Genomic DNA, 13,179 nt, shown 5'->3' with positions numbered 1-13,179 from the left:
ATCCTTTCATGGAATAGAATATCATGCTTGCATAAATATTGTATATACGTATATGTATATATGTATGTATGTATGTATGTATGTATGTATGTACATATATATATATATATATATTTATATATATAAATTTCTCCTCGAAATTTGAAACTTTTCATCAGAGAAAAATTCTTCATTATTTATACTTATAAAATATTATATATATTTGAGCGAACCTTTTTATTCGACCATTGATTTTTATTTAAATCATCCAATTTTTTTTTTGTTCTCTCCACCCTTTTTCTTTTTCTTTTTTCATTTAATTCAACCCCTCATTATATATTTATTATTACAAAAATATATCTAGTATTTTTAAAAACATAAATTTATATACACACATACACACACACACACACACACACGCACACATAGTATTTATTTATTTCTCGTCTAATAATATAATATGAGTACATTTTGTCGAGTAACCATTCACATATTCAGTTCATTTTTCATGATGCATTTTAACATTGTTAAATATTTATATTTGCTCTTTGGATTCTTTTATCCTCATATAAAATATATATATATATATATGTATATATGTGTGTATATATAATTATATTAGTAGCAAAGTCGACAGATCTTAATTCGAGTGTACAGAGGTCATTGAACTCAGGTGACATCAGCTTAGCTAGACGAATCGTTGTTATCGGAGTTACTTCCGCGATCGAACTAATGATACCTAATTGTCTTTTCGTAGGGCTTCCAGTGGCCGCGGAACTGATTCGCCCCTCAACTCAGACTTGGCACTGGACAAACCTCGGCCAATACCGTCCCCCAGGTAAGACAATTTTTTTTTTTTTCATCTGTTTTACTTTTTCTGCAGTTTTGTTTATACGTAAAAGAGGAGTCGTTTGTCAGAAAGAAAAAAGAAAGAAAAAAAAGATGAATATTGGTATGTCGTTTTCAAAATTTATTCGAACTATTGAGGAGCATTAAATTTCTCATCTTTTTTTTCTTTTCTATTAACAAATTTACCAATAAAAATAATAAAAAAGTTCAAAGGCCAAAAAGGGAGTAATATATATGTACATACATATATACTCGCTCTTCTCCGATTTACGCGAAATGTTCGTTCCGAGTGGTTTTGAAATCAAAAATAAAAAAAGAAAGCAACCACATAAACCATAAGTCCAGCAGTACGAAAAAAAGTACTAATTAATATAATGAGCCACTGTAAGTTATAAAAATATTTATTTCATATATATATATATATATATATATATATATATATTTGCAATAAATATCGAATATATAAAGTAATTGTAACAACAAAGAAGTTTTACTAAACCCGTAATAAATAAAAATTTAAATATAATTTAATTTAATAACTGGAATAAAAGAGAAAAAAAAAAAAGAAATTAAAAAGATATCTCCTCGAAATTTAATCGAGTTTACTTTGACTTATACTTATGTCTAATTAAATCTAACTGTTAAGGTATTGTTAGAATAGATCTGATTAATAATTTTTACGATAATAATTTAAAGAAATTGTTCAAATATTTGGTATTGAACAATCTCTTATTTACAAATGTATGCTTTTTATACTTTCTAGATTTTAGCATACGAATATTTTAGATTATTTTAAAATACGTCGTATGCTTACCGAGGTAACAAAACAACATTTTTATGAGATTTTTTATTTCTATTCATTTCGCGGTCCATCAAATAGAAGTGTTTAAAATTTATTCTAACGTCCGCGTTGGCGCCAGAATTATTTTTGATCGTACGCACCAACTTTTATTTTTTGGTAACCTTTTTATTTTTTTAAATGAACGTAACCAACATCTTACAAATTCTCTCTCTCTCTCTCTCCACCCCAACTCATTTATTTATGTTTATTATTAATTATTAATTATTATTATTAATTATTAACTTTTTAATTTCTTCTTTATAAAGTGATCGGTGAAGTTCAATCTTTTCCTTTATGATTTTTATTTCATATAAATCTTTATAAACAAAACAAAAAATTATAAGTTAATTATAGTAGGTTTACGTGGGCAATTAATTGGAATTGATCGAACGGTTAAGAATTTATCGAAATTTAAAAAGAAAGAAAAGTGAAAAAATACAAAAGAATACAAATTTACAAAGAAGATAATTGAAAAAATCACATAAGCTAGAATATTTTATGTAATATTTTAATTGCATAATATGTATCAACAACAACCCTTTGATATACGTTTACCGACCGTTACAGACAAATCCACCCTCTCTACGGAGAGAAGGCCGGGCTTTTGGGCTATTGCGATACCGTCGGTAACACAGAAAACTTTCCACCAGCCCCCAATATTGTCGTAGAGGGTGGAAGAATAGAATTCGTGCGCCCCTCGCAAGATGGCACAACGATATCACGAAGAAACACGATGTCCCGAGGGTCACAGACTTTCAACGATCAATCGGAAAAGTCTGATCCTGCGAAGGTAAGTTTTTTTTTTTTTTTGATTTTTAAAGTTTTTCATGCGTAATCTTTTTAAAAAAAAAAAACCCCTGTTAAAAGAATAGATAAAAATTTTTAATATTTGAAAATAGATTAGAAATATCTCGAATAAGAACAACGATTTGATGTATGATAGTAAGTCGACTATCGTTTTATTTTCTCTATGCATGCGGTTTAATAGCTAAACCCTTTACACCCTTCATGTTGTATTCATTAGACGTAATTGATTTCCTCGATAGGGCGAAGTAGGATTTCCATACCAAATTGGATCGCCCGAGCTCCTCTCTCTCTCTCTCTCTCTCTCTCTCTCTCTCTCTCTCTCTCCTCTTAGAATAAGAGAAGGGAATTGTGCACGAGCCGATACGTGGCGATTATTTCAAAATTAACGACGTTTTGTGTGCGGTACCCATTCGTTTACAAAAGAGAAAGAGAGAGAGAGAGAGAGAGAGAGAGAGAGAGAGAGAGAGAGAAAGAGAGACAAAGACAAAGACAAAGACAGAGAAAGAGAACGTTAATTCTAACGACTTAATGAAATCCCAGGGAAAGTCGACGTGCCAACTTTATAGAAGCCTCTCTCCTCCCAACCCCTCTCCTCCCCACCCTTCCGCACCCTCATCTACTCTTCCTAGCTAGGCCTTTTCACTAACTTATAAGACACCTTCGTGATGTCGACACCTACGACATTTACGTTGGCGATTAATTCACTTCTATTTTAATCCTTTCCCCGTTCCCCTCTTACCACGATCGTCGATCGTACCCATTCATTTTACGCTTCTTATCGTCTGTCTTTTTTCTTTTTCATTCTCGTTACTCTTACCAGACAGGATGTAATCTGTGTCCCGATACGGGACATAATCCCGATAATTTCGTGATCATGTTGTGTTAGATACGACACATAAATTGTAACGATATCGTTAACTTATATTGACAATAGGACACCGTCGACCTTGCTTTTTTTATTCCTTATTTTTTTTTTTTTCTTTTTTTTTTTTCCTCTTTGTTCAGATCACAAAGAGAAGTATGCAATCGATTAATTAATCTCTTCCGCTCTCTACGATTTTATTGCAGGCACTCGTAATTGAACAAACAATTTCATTTAACTTTTTTTCTTCTGTTTTTCTTCATTTTTTTTTTTTTTTATTTATTGCTATTGTTAGTTCTACCGTTGCAGCAGTAAATTTCGATATATATATTATTTTTCTTCTTGTTTAAACAAGAAATAAATGGTTTAATATAAATATTTATTTCGTTTATCTTGTTGATATTAAATGCGCTTAATCACGATATAATATCAAAATATAAATAAACTCTTATATATCGGATGTTTATTATAAAACAAAGGTTTATAGATCTTTTTTTTTATCTGAAAAATACGGCATTTGTGATCTTTTTATATTTAATTTAAACTTTTTAGGTCAACTCTGTGTGTTAAATACTTTGTTAAATAGCTCGAAAAATTCAAGATGGATAGAAAAATGTTTCAGATAAGAATTATTTGTTTGCATTCTTTTTTTTTTTTTTCTTTTTTATGTAGAATATATTGCTATTATAAAACATATAGGTTTTTATTAAAAAAAAAAAAAAAAAAGAATAATAATAATAATAATAAATATCATAATATCTTCCTGTAATCGAATAACTCTTGTATGAAAGACTATATCTTAATATTTTACTTAACTTCTCTTAATAATTTTTCTTAAAATTTTTCATTATTTTTCTTTTAATTTCCTAGATAAAAATTTGCAATCTTGTTTTATAAACAAATAAAAATTTGCCATCTCGTACACCCGACATATATATATAGAATTTCATAAATCAGATTTTTAACAATTAGATTAAAACATTTAAATTAAACAACAATAAATTGCAATAGACTCAAAGTAAACGTACATATTCAAAATATAAATCTAATTAATTTAATTACTAATTTTATTACTAACTTTATTACTAATTTAATTACTAATAATTAAATCAAAAAAAGATATGTGTGTGTGTGTGTATATATATATTTATATATATAGATTATATTAAACTGGACTTTCCTGATTTTAATGCAAAAGGTTAAGAGACGGGTAACTTTCATCGAGCAAAAGACTTTTCTGCTTACCTCCTTCATTTTTTCTCTTTTCTCGCTTTTTAATTAATGAGGCACACCGTAGAGACGCGAATAATGCCGCTTCTTGATAAGGTACCTCGCTCTTGCGATTATATGAATCCCTTCATTACCTTCCTCAGCCGGTAGTACCGTTAAGAATAACTACTTTAGACGAACGTACATAAGTTCGAATAAAAGAGGAATGAGAGGAACAAACGGGAGCCGCCTTTTGCGACGTAAACATTTTTTTTCTAAAAAGAACGCTAATTGGAGAGACGTTCTTTTTTAAAAATCAAGAACTACTTACTCCTACGTCTTTTGTTTTACTTACATACATATGTAAGTACGTAAATACTATTTACTTATTTACTTAGTTACTTACTTACTTACTTACTTACTTACTTACTTACTTACGTTTGACTTGAAACGCATTTTTGAATCTTGAATTTCGAAAAAACGAAAAAATTTTCTAATCCAAGTGCCGCTAAACTTAAATAAAATTCAAATTATAATGGGAAGAGAGAAAAAATATATGTAATAAAAATAGAAGAAATATTATTACATTATTTTGCTCTAATAAAGATCGAAATATTTATTCATACTTTTAAAAATATGCAAAACGCTATATAATTCGATATTATAATAATAAAACAGAAACAAATTCAACGAGTTCATTCGTTGATAAGCAGAAGATAAGATCACTTATGTGCCATCTTATTGATCTAGATAAAATTGTCGATTTCTAATATGAAAAAAAAAAAAAAAAATAACAAATTCAAAAATTATGATTAATTAGCGCCAAAATAATGACATAATGCGCATCGTCTCTATTCATATCTCGACGATTGTGTCGGGTGTTAAAACAAACATTTCCCTTGAAATTTTGACTGAAATAGTAAAAGTAGTCGGGGAGGAATAGAGGGGTGAGGACAACAAAGTCAGCTTCGTTTCAATCAAAAAAAAAAAAAAAAAAGAAAAGAGAGAGAGAGAGAGAGAGAGAGAGAGAGAGAGAGAAAGAGAAAGAGAGAGGGAGAGGGAGAGAGAAAGAAAAGTCAGATTATAACTTTCGCGTGTGTATTTCGATGGAAAAAGTAAAATGAGACGAAAATTCGACAGGTTAGAAAAGAGTAACGTCGAAAGGGTCGGGTGATAAGTACGATCGATATAAATCGTAGCGATAAAATCAAAATATCGTCGCGACAGGATCGATCGATCGGTGTCTAGGTTTCCGTTCTCGCAAAAAAGAAAAAAAAAGGAAAAAGAAAAGAAAAAAGAAAAGAAAAAAAAAGGAAACGGTTATCGTTTGGCATTCGCACCAAATTACAACTTGCTTTTTCGTGAAATACAGTCTCCTCTTGTGCTTTTAGTGAACGATACACGACTGGCAGTCAGGCAGGTGGGATAGTGATCGCAAAAAGGACAGGAAAGGGCAACCCTTTTTTGTTACTCCTCTCTCTCTCTCGTTCGACGGTAAACTCAGCTGCATTGATTGACAGAAGCAATAAACGACGTCAATTCTCTCCTCGTAACCCTTTCGTGAACTTTCATTCTCATTTTCGATTTCACTTTCTCCCAATGTCGTAAAGAAATACACCAATATAAAAGATCATTTTATGTTTGTATGCAATTTCGATTTATTTCAATTTTTCGTTTTCGGGGATTTTATATATATATATATATATTACAGAGATGATACTGACAAAAAAATATATCCGATTACACAATTAAATTAAATATTTCTATTCGATTATTGATGATTTGATTTCTTCTTTTTTTTTTCTTTCTTCCTATCTTTCTTTCTTTTTTTCTTTTCTTTTCCTTTTTTTTTTTTTTTTTTTTTTTTTTTTTTTTTTTTTTTTTTTTTTTTTTTTTTTTTTGTTAATTTTAAATATTTAATCTTATTCGAATATTTACGCATTTAATAAAATGATAAATCATAAAGTAGTTCCATTATAGTTATATGATTATTGTGTAACTATTTTTAATTAATTATTACTTATTATTTAATATATACAATTAATTTAACAATAATATCAAAATTATGAATCGGTATATAAATATTAATTAATTATTAACTATTTATTTATTATCGATATAATTGGATTTAGGAATGTTATAGGATATTGGGAAAAAGTAAAACACGTACATGCACACACACACACACACACACACACACACACACACACACACACACACACACAGAGAGAGAGAGAGAGAGAGAGAGAGAGAGAGAGAGAGGGAGAGAGATAAAAAAGAAGTCGATAAATACACACGATACTTTTCGTTTGCGAAAATGATCTCTCTTATTTCAAGGATGAGGTTCGTTTTTTTTCTTTTCTTTTTTTTTTTTTTTAGCGCCGAGAGAGCGTATCCAGTGTAAAAAAATTTTTCATTGGACTCGCCTCCATTGTGTCGCTATCGCGCGGGGAGAGTCAACGGATCGAAGAAAAACCGATTCTCCAAGCTGCAGTAGCGTCGCGTCTGTGTTAGTGTTCGTAAAAACGTATGCTATGGTTTACCCATGGCGTACATTTTATAGTTTTGTTCGTTTGTTCGCCCGATAAAGAAAAAAAAAAAAGAAATACACAGAAAAAAAAAACAGAAAAAAGTATATATATTCTCTAGAAGCGTTAGCTGCTTTCGATACAAAAGTATTTTCAGATAAAAGTTATGGAGCATCCATTGTTGAAAATCGATCGACAGGAGTCAGGAAACCTTTCGTCATGGAATTTAATCGTAGAAGACGCATGAACAAATCTCGAACGTTTGTTTTATATTTTTAATTATTAACGAGGATAATAACAGTTAAATTGATTAATAATAATAGATTATATATATATTTATAATTATTTATTTTATAGAATAAATCAATGACTATTACCATCTCGAATATCTACGTTATTTTTAATTTTATAAAAAGAAGAAAGAAAATGATCAAAAAAAAAAAGCAATGCCAATTCAATGGGAAGAGTATGTGGTTTTTTTTTTTTTTTTTTTTTTTTTAGAAACGATGAGAAAGAAATTTATATCATAAGAATTTATTATTAATTTATTCACTAATAATTTATTTACATATTATATGTAATATATTTCTATTTTTGATTTCTTACTTAATTATGAATACAATACTTATTTGTTACATTTGTTAGATGCTGATCTAAGAAAAAAGAAAAAAAAAAGAAAAAGCATAAGCACGAAAATTATATTCGACAATAATTTTATGAAAAAAAGAAAAAGAAAAAAAAAAAAAGAAAAAGAAATCTCTTGAAATATTTAACATATTATATCTTAATGGATCTCATCGAGGATGAAAATTTGGATATCTTTTTTTCTTTTTCTTATTTTTTCTTCGAAAAGGTTTTAAAACGAAATAAAAGAAAAAAGAAAATTTCTCTTGTACGTATAATTTCATTTTTATATTCAACATTATCTTAGTTAAAGGAGGGGGGAGGAGGGTGGCGATAAACGGGCAGACTCATGAAAATATTAAAATCGCTAATCGGCGTGATTTTGAAAGAACACGTGTTGAAATATTGACTTTATGTTTGACGTTTACGTTATTTCGCTTGAACGTTATTCGCCGGAAGGCATACATGTAAACTGGCTTGGTGACTCGCGTTCACCGGTAACGTGTAGTTACGTCTACGTTTATAATCCCTTAACCACCTGCTGGATCTGTCATTCGTAAAGGCGGAAACTGCGGATGTCCAAGAAAGAAGAGAGAAAGGAAAAGGAAAAGAAAAAGATAAAGATAAAGAAAAAAAAACAAAAAAGAGGAAAGAAAGAGAGAGAGAGAGAGAGAGAGAGAGAAACATTCTTCGCGTTTCTGAAAGCCAAAGAGAAACGTCGAAAGAATAGAAAAATGAAAAACAAAACAAACAAAAATAAGAAAAAAAAAAGAAATATATATATATATATATATATACACAAGAAATACAAGAAAAACGATAAGCAAAAAGGAATAAGAGGATAATTGTTCGACGACGGAACGTTTAACGGGTTGACTCGTTACTGCGAATCAACGACGACCGGTCGACCTTCGTGTGACTAGAGAAAAATCTTGTCTGTAAGTACTTACGTCGACTGGGGGGATACTTTGTCGGCTATAAATATATGACTCATGCTGTGCGACAGATTCGTGATCGTAATAGAACGACACACTGTCTCTTTCATCTTGTTGAATTTAGTTAGAGTATAGTTAAAATCTATGTATCTTTTTCTTTTTTTTTCTGTTTCTTTCTTTTTTTTTTCTTTTTTTTTTTTTTTTTTTTTCTCTTTTCTTTCCGTATTAATTCTCTCTCACGTGTCTCACTTAAGAGATTATTATTAGACGAGAGATCATTGAATGAATCAGCGATAGTGTCTGATATAACGTTAGTTATAATATTTTCATGAAAATTATAAGTAACAAAATATTTAAACGTAATATGTTTATACCTTTTATAAAAATATAATAATGAAAATTTTTTTTTTACTCAGGTTAATAACGATATTTAATAACCGTATGGATCAATGAAAAAAAAAACCATTTGTCTATCTATTTTATTGTTAACAATTTATTTGCGAAAAGTATTGGCTTTTTTTTTGTAATTTTTTTTTTCTTCTTCTTTTTTTTTTGATTGTGCGAACACAGGAGAAACCTTCTCGCAAGATTTAGCGACAGCGATTTAGCAATTTGCATGCCAAACTGCAACCGACATCGACAAATATGTACAATTCGGCTATACGAAAAGGGTGGCCCTTTGAAGTTCTCGCGGTCCCTTTTCATCCCTCTCTCTCTCTCTCTCTCTCCCTCCCTTCCCTTCTCCCTTTCTCTTTCGATGTACGAGAGTATCGATCGAGGTTCGAAAGTTCGAACAAACAAAGAGAAAACAGATAGGTGATCGATTTTGGAACAAATTAAAAGTTCCTTCCATACTTGTTCTTTCGTTTCTATCATAAACTATTAAAACTGTTAAAACAACATTTTCTAAATTGCCATAATACGATAATGTCGAAATAGCTTGTCGAATAAATTAATAAGAGAACTCTCAACTTATAAATATATTTCATTTTGTTAATAGGATAATTATTTATATGAGAATTTGGATATGCTAATATTGTAATATATTATGATATATTATTAACATTATGATAATACATTAATGACATTTGAAAATAATTATATCACAATATTGATATATTATATATATGATAAATTTGAATATGATAAATGTATTAATATACTAAACGTTAGTACGAAATTATATTTTATAACGACATCGTAATCATAAAAAAAAAAAATAAAAAGAAAAAAAAAGAAGAAGAAGAAGAAGGAAAAAACATAAAAAAGACGTGCTTGTTGTAACGAAAGCTATAATGAAAGGGTGTAAATAAAAAACGTATCCCTGATAAACATCTTATCTAAGGATATCGAAATTAAACACATTTAAATTTAAATAATATAAAATGATCAAAAAGTAACACGATATAGTAACTGGTACGAAAGAAATTCTAAGTTGTTCAAACATCCAAATTTTCTTTCGGACGTTTCATATTTCAGGTACATTACATTATAATATTAAACATCCGTAATGTATATTACGTTACAACATTAAACATCCGTGACGTATATTGCGTTACAATATTAAAACGTTACAATATTTTACGTATGCGACAAATACATCTGAACTATTTAGATATAACAAGAAAAGAAAATGATATATTAGGACTCGTTGCAAATTAAATATTTAATAGATAAACGAAGTATTTATCAATTTTCATTGACGACAAAACCTCCTCGATACGTGGAAGTAACAATAGTTATAAAAAAAGTAAATAAGTAAATAAATAATTCAATGAGAAAACTACGAATAAGTATGACAATTGCAAACAAGTATTTATCGGACGAATTTATGCAATTCTTAACGAAAGAAAGGGATAATCATAGAATTATCCTTAGAACATAACTCTCTAGGAAAATGGTCTGTGTCTGGAGAAAGCAGAATCGCTGTCTAATAGATCTATTTTACTATTAGATCTATAGATCTATTCTACTACCCTAACGTAAACTACCATATAGTTTAACAGCAAGAACAGAGTTTATAAACGCAATAACGTATATTCGAAATCATTTGCTAACATAAACGCTGGATAATATTATATCCTTAAAATGAAGGAAATGTGGGACTGGTAATAAACCTCATATTGATTTTGTGAGAACTTTTTTTGCAAAAACCATACCATTCCTTTAAACGAAAGATCTACGAGTACTATGTTCGTACGAAATAAAAAAAGAAAAACAAAATGTATCTCGTGTAAAATAATAAAAAGAAAAAAAAAAAGAAACATGTATACTCGGAATAAGTTTAAAACATATTCTTTAAAAAGAATAAAACAGATCCATCGAAATTGAACGAAAAGATTTACGAATGAGTATATTAATTGATACGTTAACGCGTCTACATCTGCGATAAAATGAAAATATGATTTTTTTTTTTTTTTTTTTTTTTTAGTATCACAATGAGAAAGTGAAGAAATTAAAAAAAAAAAAAAAGAAAAAAAAGAAAAGAAAAGAAAGAAATTAAAAAGATAATATCAAAAAAATCTGGTTAAAGGATGCTTTGAAAGATCAAAAAATTCAAAAGAATTGTAGAAAATCAGAATGATTAAGAAAATTATATAGAATTAGCAACGACTTTTCAGAGATAATATCGGTACAAAATTAGTATCAATTAACGTATCAATTAAGAAATCATTGGATGATTTAGAAAAAGAATCGTGACTGAAGTCGATGAAATCAGAATATTTTGGTAAAAAACAACGAATGGAAGTGAATACTGGTTAGTGAAATATTTAGTTAATGACTTTTTATCAAAAGATCAAAGATCTATTAACTAATAGATGGAATGAATGAAGTGTATGATTCGTTGAAAAAATTCGAATATATATAACATTCCTTCTTCATATATATAACATAATTCCTTCTTCAAGAAAAAGGAATTTATTACGAAAGAGAATATCTTTTCTATAGACCGTTGTCAAATAAGAAAATATTAAGAATGTTCATGTACGTATCTACATTAAATGTATATCAAATACGTCATACTACGTATTCAAGGCTACTTATATTACGAAATATACATAAAAATTGACGAGAAATTTTTTTAAAATTCTTTCAAGAAGAAAGATAATAAGAATATTGAAGAATATTTCGATATTTGCTTCGATCAAATTTGCATACATCAAAGGTAATACAAATTTATAAACGTACATATGTTGTTGATACCGATTGAAATCAGACACAGAGAATAAAAGACATTGAAAAGGAAGATCCGGTTAGTGTAATAACGTTATCAAATAGTTCGATCAATTGGAGCATCAAGATAGAAAAATGTATCTCGTGAATCTTGTCAACTATGGAAATAGAGCATATATAATATATATACACGTACGGAAGTTACGAAAGGTATGGTATTGTATAGTATTAAGGAGACATTATTGTATCACAATAGATTTAATGACTTTATTATTAATACGATTACTATGTGTTCTGTGACTAACAAAGTGCTATAATCTTATATAAAGATAGGATATGATGCATTTTATATGCAAATACATACATACATACATAGAATATAAATTATCAATTCTTTCTTTCTTTCTCTTTCTCTCTCTCTCTCTCTCTCTCTCTCTCTCTCTCTCTCTATTTTTCGCGCATGCGCAGACGTACGTACGCGAAATAGTTAAAAATATTAATAAATAATTTAACATATTTAAGAACGAACGATATTATTTTCAAACCAATTAAAACCATTGTCAAAATTCTATACATCAAAGTCTATAAACATCTTGAAATGTTGAATTCAAGAGATTATTTGTATTAATTAAGTTTATTTCATGGATGCGCACGAATAAGGGGGAAAAGTGTTTTTGAAAAGCTTTTGTATCCTCTTACGACTATGAATTATTCTTTGTTCTTTGTACTTTAAGGCATAAGGTTTCCTTAAAGGTCTCCTCTATTTCGACATACGAAGCATACTTATTTAATTTAATCTCCTCCCTCTTTTAACATATTAAATGGATAATTTCATAATTATATTCTAGTATATGCCTGTTTATACTTAAATATATTTTACATTAGATTTAACCAAATTCTGCTTTCTTACGTTTCCCAATACGAAATATACGAAATAACATTGACATCAATTACGTCAGATATCAAATTGTAATATTTATTTTGCATCAATCTGTTGATCTAATTGTCTATTTTGTTATTCTAATCTAATTGTTATTCTATAAAATATACGAATCAAACAATATTGTAAATCGTTATCGACTTGAATATTTTATTTTCTCTTTTTCTTCTTTTATATATTTTTCAAGATCTTTATTATTTAATAAACAAACAAATGTTGAATTTATAGCTATAACGATTTTGTTATAAATAATTTGTAACAATCGTTCGTATACTTTTAGTTAATTAAATTCAACCGATCTTTGTATTTAGAAAATTAATACGGTTATCAATATCATATATGTAAGTGTATCAGTAACAGACATGTGCATAGGGAATTTGCGATTGGATTGATTAGCCTAATTATTCGTCGTTCTATCGCCATTCCTGTCG

At 28.6% G+C, this 13,179-nt stretch overlaps 1 protein-coding gene across 5 annotated transcripts in view; it reads left to right on the top strand.

Moving 5' to 3' along the window:
• LOC124952086 (serine-rich adhesin for platelets-like) overlaps positions 1–13,179 on the top strand; it is a 167,778-nt gene that overhangs the window by 66,327 nt on the left and 88,272 nt on the right. For all 5 annotated transcript variants that reach the window (XR_007101816.1, XM_047501424.1, XM_047501423.1 and 2 more), the window contains 2 exons: positions 737–817; positions 2,237–2,459. Coding sequence is in view for 4 of the 5 variants with exons in the window: in XM_047501424.1 (XP_047357380.1) it covers positions 737–817; positions 2,237–2,459 (304 nt within the window). In the remaining variant the exon portion in view is untranslated. The remainder of the gene's footprint in view (positions 1–736; positions 818–2,236; positions 2,460–13,179) is intronic.

This window comes from Vespa velutina, chromosome 10 (genome assembly GCF_912470025.1).
Source record: "Vespa velutina chromosome 10, iVesVel2.1, whole genome shotgun sequence".
Lineage (NCBI taxonomy): Eukaryota > Metazoa > Arthropoda > Insecta > Hymenoptera > Vespidae > Vespa > Vespa velutina.
This window is presented reverse-complemented; position numbering and strand designations above follow the sequence as displayed.